The sequence below is a fragment of the Empidonax traillii genome, unplaced genomic scaffold, assembly GCF_003031625.1.
Source record: "Empidonax traillii isolate 1590-97213 ecotype Southwest subspecies unplaced genomic scaffold, ASM303162v1 scaffold649:size547179, whole genome shotgun sequence".
NCBI classification, from domain to species: Eukaryota; Metazoa; Chordata; class Aves; order Passeriformes; family Tyrannidae; genus Empidonax; species Empidonax traillii.
The window spans coordinates 226,337-234,003 of record NW_020955842.1 but is presented as its reverse complement, the minus strand read 5'-3'; the positions used below and the strand labels follow the sequence as shown (position 1 = coordinate 234,003).

General features: G+C 41.8%; 2 protein-coding genes across 12 annotated transcripts in view; both read right to left on the bottom strand.

Annotated features, from left to right (window-relative positions):
• Window positions 1-1,858: 1,858 nt before the first annotated feature.
• On the bottom strand, window positions 1,859-4,917 carry CCDC89 (coiled-coil domain containing 89). 2 transcript variants are annotated; one of them, XM_027899190.1, is made up of 3 exons: window positions 4,050-4,142; window positions 3,826-3,936; window positions 1,859-3,104 (listed from the first exon to the last, which is right to left on the bottom strand). In XM_027899190.1, the coding sequence occupies exon 3, from the start codon at window positions 3,091-3,093 to the stop codon at window positions 2,029-2,031; it is 1,065 nt and encodes a 354-aa protein (XP_027754991.1). In that variant the 5' UTR covers window positions 3,094-3,104; window positions 3,826-3,936; window positions 4,050-4,142; the 3' UTR covers window positions 1,859-2,028. The 2 variants fall into 2 exon arrangements, with proteins under 2 accessions (XP_027754991.1, XP_027754990.1); XM_027899189.1 differs by lacking the exon at window positions 3,826-3,936 and having other exon boundaries at window positions 1,859-3,100; window positions 4,050-4,917.
• Window positions 4,918-5,021: 104 nt separating this feature from the next.
• The window catches only part of SYTL2 (synaptotagmin like 2), a 41,164-nt gene continuing 38,518 nt past the window's right edge, over window positions 5,022-7,667 (bottom strand). For all 10 annotated transcript variants that reach the window (XM_027899178.1, XM_027899179.1, XM_027899183.1 and 7 more), the window contains 2 exons: window positions 6,866-7,071; window positions 5,022-5,843 (listed from right to left, as the gene is read on the bottom strand). In XM_027899178.1, coding sequence (XP_027754979.1) covers window positions 5,698-5,843; window positions 6,866-7,071 — 352 coding nt within the window. In that variant the 3' untranslated portion in view covers window positions 5,022-5,697. The remainder of the gene's footprint in view (window positions 5,844-6,865; window positions 7,072-7,667) is intronic.

Below are 7,667 nucleotides of genomic sequence, written 5' to 3'. Positions count from 1 at the left end.
CCGGGAAGGTGGAATGGCGAAGGCGGGGGGGGGGGGGGGGGGGGGGGGGGGGGGGGGGGGGGGGGGGGGGGGGGGGGGGAACGGTGTGGGAGTGGGGGCGGAGGGCATCTCACACTGGGGAAAACGAAAACATTTTCCTAAGGAAGGATGGCCTTAGACGTTTGGTCTTTGTACACATTCAAGCCTAATCAACGGGAAGGGAGATTTAATCCGTGAAACGGATAGGCAGCTAGCAAGCCGTCTCTGACTGATGTCCAGGTGTTGGAAAGACAAATTACTTGTCGGTAGATTGCCTCGTTAGGGTTTAGGGCTTGACGTGCTTCAAGGATCTCAGACCTAGGCGGAGGTTACCAGAGCCTGGGGAGAAGGATGTACCACTGCTAGTGGACACAAAGAACGCAGAATTTGCAGGGCACAAGGACATCTGGCAGAACTCCCGAGATAAGAAAGAAACTAATAAACCCAACTCAGCAACTGTGCTGAAATCAGCTCTACTTGGGGAAAAGGAGTACCAGAAGATCACCTTCCAGCAGGAGGTGATCACGACCACTGACTCACAGCACACTGACACAGAAGAGGAGAAGAACGGAGTATATGGACTAAATGGCTTGAGAAACCAGAGAATCATTAACCAGTGGAGATAGAATACTAATTAATAAGAGACCTATGTAACTTGTAGTCAATGAACACTAATGCCTTTCTTTGCTAAAATGTATAAATACTTAAAAGTTTTGACAGTTGTTGTGCTTGATTTGTGGAACACCACCAAGCACCCAGAGTTCTGCAAGTCTGAAATAAATAACATCTCTCGAATAATTATTGGCTTGTTGCATACAATAAATCCAATTTTTGGAGACAACAAGGTGTGTGAGAGTAGGGGGTGGGTGTGAGGGGAGGAGCGTGTAGTTGGGGGGGATGAGAAGTGTGTAGGAGATGGGGTTTAGGGTGTATGAGGTGTGGGGGGGTGATGGGTGAGGGAGTAGGGAGGAAGGTCTCTCGATCATAGACATCGCAAAGGGAAGGGAAGGAGCATGTCCCCGGGGAATGCAGGTTTTGGGGGCTTTCCCACCACCATGCATAGAGACCTGTGGGACTGTTCTTTCACACAGCGAGGGGGTGTCCCCTGCCCAGATTTAGAGTATTTAGGCATCTGGTCTCAAACTCTCTTGCAGTGACCAGAGGGATACAGGCACTCTTCCCTGCCTATCAACTGTTTCAAACAGAGCAGCCAGCTCTAGTCTTGCTGTGTTACTTCCTCAGACCATGAGTCTAGTGTGTAGCCTGGGTCAGTTGGCATTTACATGCTAGATGCCAGCATTGAAACTGGCAGAACATCTAGAACCTCAACCTGTTTCAGAGATTATTGAAATCACCCAAAAGACTTGACAATTTATTTTGAGCTGAATGGGCATATAAATAATGGTATGGCATTAAATAAGGTTAAAAAAAAGTGCAGAAACCTGTACAACTACTAGAAAACTATACAAGGTAATTCGTTTGGGCACCAGTTGTTGTGTACTACCTGTTCTTGTATTTAACCTGATAAGTTCCTGAATTATGACTGTTCATCATTGCAAGGTGGGATTTCTTTCTTGGAGCCTCAGTGTTGCCTCTTACATGCCCAGCCTCTGCTGAACTTCAAGGAAGAATCAAAGACAAAAGGCTAAGGGTTTGAGCTTTTGGCCAACTCAAAAAATAAAGTGCTATTAATTGTTAATTAAAAAAAAAAACAAACACAAACAAACAAACAAAAAAAACCCTAACAAAACAATGGGGGAAAAAAAAAAAAAGCAGAGATTAAGACCAAACGGATCAATTCCTATTTTATGTTTTCCACCCTAATGAATCCCCATTCAGATTTAACAGTGTAGAGATTTACCTAGCTAAAAGTGCAATGACAAAAAATAGTCCTTGTAGGGGGGTTTAAACTGATGAGGATGTTACAAAGAATCCAGAAAATAGCCCCAATGCAGTGGTGTGTTACCGTAGAGGCACCTGCCAAGAGGAGAAGAGAGGAAAACGATGCAGTTATGCAACAAAGTGACGGAGTTTGACATTCAGTGCTCTTTCTTTAGTTAGCAAATCCATACTGTGCTTTCTGTAAGCATCGAACTGCAGACAGAGCTCGTTGTATGCCTGCTTGCTGCTTTCCAGCTGTCCTTGGAGCTCTTGGACCTTCAGATCTTTGTCCACTGCTGCTGCCTCTTTCTCAGAGCACCTTTGTGCTCTCTGCATGGCTTCTTCTGCAGTCTCCAGCTTCTCCCCCAGGTGCTGAATCTCCCGTTCCTTATCTTGCAGAGCTTTGCCCCTCTCCATGGCCAGGTTCAATAGCTGCTCTTTCTCCTTGTGTGCCCTCTCCAGCTCAGCCTGCAGTTCAGTGCTCTGAGCCCTCTGCTGACTTTCTGCCTGCTCTGCCCTTGCAACAGCTTGTTGGTGCCTCTCCTGTAGGAGTTGCAGCTGCTTTTTCAGTGAATCCACTTCCTGGGTGTAGGCACCTGCTTGGTGGCTCTGAGCTTCTAGCAGCTCCTTTTCTCTCTCCTGGGCTCTGCAACTCTCGTAAGCATGTTTCTCCTGCAGGGAGTACAACTGCTGTGAGAGCTTCCTGGCTTGGGCAGCTAGCTGGAGCACTTCAGCTTCCTTCTCCCTCACAGCCTGGCTGAAGAGCGCTTCCTTCTTCTGCCGCAGGCGCTTGTTCTCCTCCCACAGCTGCATGTGCCGTTTCCTGTGCTCATTCTTGAACTGGATCATCTTCTCATGGTTGTTGGCCAGATCCATGAAGCGCCCCTCCAAATGCTGAATTCGCAGAGTCTGGTTTTTAATTTTCAGAGCATCCTCTGTCCTTAGTTTCTCCAGCTCCATGTTGAGCTGCTCCAGGGCCCTGCAGCGTTTGTGTGTGTCATCTGCTTTCTTTGTCAGCATAGAGATAAGATGATGCTGCTCTTCTAGGTGTGAAAGCAGCAGTGCCTTCTCCCTCCTCTCCTTAGAGATATCACAGAGTTCCTCCAGGCCTTTTGTCAGATCTTCCATATCTTTGCCTGTCTCTGGATCACCTGTGGAGTTGGCCACCCCTGCCCCTCTCTCAACTTGAGCCATGGAGCCCCTGTCTCACACAAAGACAAGAAAAAACATTATAGTGGCTGCTTCTCTTAGTGACACTCAGCATGATTAAACATTACCCAGTGGTTGTGTGGCCAACACCAGTGTGATAAGCTGGTGGAGCTTCTCTGGAAGTCTGGAGAAGCTGATGTGGGTGGACAGGACCTTTATTTTCTCCTACAGACTCTGTATTATAACTGCGAATAAAGGGAGGGTTACATGAGACTTCTAATTAATTTATAAGATTTTAATAGTATATTTCTCATTAAAAATAACTGAATAGTCTTATCCCATGTTTAAAGATTTATGAATAAAATAAGAGATCTATACAATGCTAATTACTGAATGCTCTGTGATACAAAGACTTTGTGACTGGAGAAGCAGTTCCTCATTTGAGTTTTGACATTGATTTACTGAATTATTTAAGACATATAATTTTAAAAGTCTGATTCTTCTAAATAAGGGAAATATTTGTATTATATAGGCACCCAAATGATTATTGGTGTCAAATCACACAGCATGCTACCCAGACATTTGAAAAATTAGCCTAAAACTCATCTACAAGTTTTTCATTTAGATGCAGGCCTGAAACTACAGAGCACATGAAACAGCATGCTGATAATCAGGTTTTGTGAATTCCTGGGCTTTGACTGGAGGTAAAGATAGGACATGAGAAGGCACCAGCTTAAAGCAAGGATGAAAAATAATGTACAGCAAAAATGGATTAACGCTTGACAAGCAGGTAGAGTTTTAGAGCTGTATAGTAGTGACCATCAGTACAGACAACAGCTCTGTCTCCACCATGCCTCCACTCTCCCACCGCTATTGCTACCTTGGATCCTGCCAAAATATTTCAGAACAATGGAGAAGAGGGAGAAGGACTGAGAGGTTTAGGCCATCCAGTGGAAATACAATGAAGAGCAGGGTTTAAGAAGAGAAAACTATTTTCTTACCAGGTATTTTCTTTCTCCTGTCTGTTTATTATCTCTCCTGCTGAGAGGTTCTGTCTCCATGGAGGTGAGACGCTGAATCCAGTCACCCTGGAGCTCGTGACCTCATATGGGCTCGTTGGAGCTGGGCCAGCCCCACCAGGGTGGCTGAAAGAGCTGGCAGTGTTTCTTGGCAAACAAACATTGCTGACACTCTCAAAAACGCACAGATTTGGAAAAGGAAAGAGAACTTCCACAAGCTTGGAGAACTCCTCAGTCTCGGCTTTTAATCCTGTGAAACTGTAGGTCATGTTCAAAGCAACATATGGTTTCAAGTGTAAAATTAATTCATACAGGCAGTGAATACAAATAACTTAGGTGCCTCTTTTCTAGAATCACCACCCTTTCAGAAGTGTCTCTTTAAGGATCTAGAATCAAACCAGCTGCTGTTACCATTTCAGGACAAATTCATTGTTCTGAAGTGTCATATGCACATGTTCCCTAGTCACATAAGAAGTGTATTTGTCTGGCAGAGTGGAAGCTGTGGCAGCTACCAATCTCATAGAAAACACCTGAAGCAATAAGATATCAAAGACTTACAACTACTTTTGGCATTTGTGAACCCCACAGGCTGCCTGGTTCATGAAAGTGGGTTCCCCAGCAGGTGAAATAGCACCTTCCCTTTTTCCCATTCATAGTGTATAATAAATTGCAAGTAGCATTTAGATTTCTAAAATTAAATCAAGCAATTGAGTTGGAACTGTGAAGAGCTCCCTTCTCCCCTCTAACTGAAGTTGCAAGATGTCACTAGCTTTTAGACATGCACAGTTGGAACAAATAAATGTGCATTTATTTTCAAAAATGTTTTCTGTGTGCATTTTGTTATATTGCCTGCTGAATGGTTAATATAAACCACGGGGGTTTAATAAATACTGAATTCCTATTTAGTCTGAACAGGCTGCTTTTTATTTTAAAAATTAAAACATTTAGTACTTTATGCATTTATTATTTATTAGTAGCATGCATTTCTACAAGTTACAAATTCCAGTCTTATTTCCTATGCTGCAAAACTATTTGGAACCAAGACCACCATAGTCCCAGCAGTCCCCTAATGGTGGCGCTGAAGCACAGGTAAGTTACTTCTTGCTAAAAATCAAGCTGATAGATACAGGTACAAACTTTAAAGAATAAATACCAACATACTTGTCATCACTAAAATTGGAACATTTAGATCCTTACGAGTAGCACTGGAATAAAAAAAAAAATCACCTTTATGTCTTCAGTATTTCAGAGTAACTATTGCAGACCAGCAAGATGATTAACACATATATATAAAGCGAACTTTTTATAACCCTGATTTTTTTTACAGTACATTGGAACTTAGTCCTCTGCACATTGTAGAGTAGGACATCAACAGTACCACTTCATGTCATGCTTCTTTCATCGGAGAAGCAACTTAGATATCCTTGAAATGTACAACTACAAATTTACATAATGTTCTGTAGGCAAATGTTTAATTTGAAATATGAAGTGACATGACAGCACAAAACCAGAACGGCAACAAAGCAAAAACTGTCAAAACTGCTACTGTGTTCCTCTTCCAAGTTTCACCCCCCACACCTTCAATTTCATTCCCAAGGTTTCTTTTGACACTAGCAATTAAAAAGCCACCTTATTTTGTCAATTTTGCAACTATAAGCATCCTGAGAGGTAGTGTATCTTCTATCCAGGTGTTTGGGGAGTTCATCATCTTCTCCCAAAGGGCAGTTTCATCTGAAGTAGAATCCATCCAATCTACTGTAGTTCCATAGCTTTTGCCTAGAAAAATGTCAGTTTTAAGAGAAACATTACTTAATATGCTGCAGAGTTGAGAGCAGACAATCAAATTTGCCTGCTCTAAAATGATTACACCTGCTCAGGTAGCTGACCTAGTGCTTTGGAGATCCAGTTCTATGTTTTTGCTCTTGAACAATTCTGTCAAATACAATTAATGACAGTTTCACACAGAGACTTTGTTGTCTCTCTCCAGACTTTTTCCTTGTTATCCTTAGTCTTTTTGTCACAATCCCAAGGAGAAAGATGTTAATTTCCCATACATCTGGGAAGATCAAATAATAAAACAGGATACTGATTTTTGTACTGAAATGCAACCTTGGATATTCTAAAATTCGAATTGAGGTTTACTATTCAAATTTGTAATTTAGGTTATTCTGGTGAACCATGTAAGAAGTTAAATTATGAAAAGTAATTTTTACATTGTATTTCTCGAGAAGACTCCCAAATGATCTTCCCTTCAGACCAGAGAGCAGAATGAAAGGGACAAATGGAAGAACTGTTTTTCCTGTTATTATACCTGCATGTCTTATATTGCCCTTATGCTAAAAACTTATTTGCATTTATAATTTTTCCTATTCAATATCTTCAAATCTTATAATGCATTCCTCATCTATCCTTTTATTTCTACGCCATGCTGTCTTTACACCACACACCTTGTTTTTGCATGCAGAGGTTTGTAAGATGTTATCACAATTTTGGGTGCAGGAATAGCACGGAACAGTATCAGATACAATGTATGCCCAGATAAAGTTTTATTTCTAATATTTCTCCTTAGTTGTCTGTTGTGCTAACCCTCCTAACACTATTATTTACATTTCAGGATCTGAGCTGAAGAATAGGTAAGTTACTGAATGGAGCTCTTCATTAAATAGATAACTGAAAGGTTATTCCGTGATCTTCTCAAAGCAGGAAGAAATTGAAAGGAAATAAGGAAAAACAAACAAACAAACAAACAGGAAAGACTATTTCATAAATTAAGTATTACTGTGGTAATTGTCCAGTACCTGTTCCAAGGCCTATCCGGAGACCTCCCAGAAAGTGGTTTGCTAGTTTGTTATGGTCCCAGACTGTGAGTTCTACACAGGCTTCTTTCAAATCTTCTGGTCTAAAGCCATCGTACACCATGGTGTGGTTGAATACTGGGTTTGCAGTTTTTGCAACTGTCCGTGTTTTCTGGCGACTTTTTCTGCTTGTGTCTGGAAGAATGGTACTTCAGAAAGAAAAAACACGGTTAGTTTGCACTTATACACCATAGCCTGCATAAGCATACTGAAAAGGCAAAAGCTACTGATTAACATTGTGCTTGGCATGTTAGAACATGATTGAAAAAGATCAGATGCTTTTTGGAGATGAAGACAAGGGTCATATTCTCAGTTCCTTACAAACAATACTGACACCATTTATCCACCCTTGTGCTTCAGAGGATAGAAGGGCAAGTCAAGGATGGGGAAGAGGTACAAGTGAGTTTATTTGTTGTATTATACTGACACCAAAACCTTTTGTTGCTGCCAGGGATTTTCCCAACCATCTTGTTATTCTTGTCTCTTTACATTTTCAGTCTGTATATGAAAAGGAAGGGGGAAGAAATACAGGTATGCTTCTCACTTCTGTCTCCTCCCCCACTTTGCTAAGCTAAACCATAGTCTTGCACAAACACGCTTTGTTTAAATGCGAACAAAAGCAGGCAGAGTTTGACCTGTCCCTCCACCAAGTAACAGACAAAACCAAAGTGTAGTGATTACACAGGAAGTTCTCTGAGTAACTTTTACTTGGTGGTATGTACTTAACACCTTGAAGTTGCAAGCC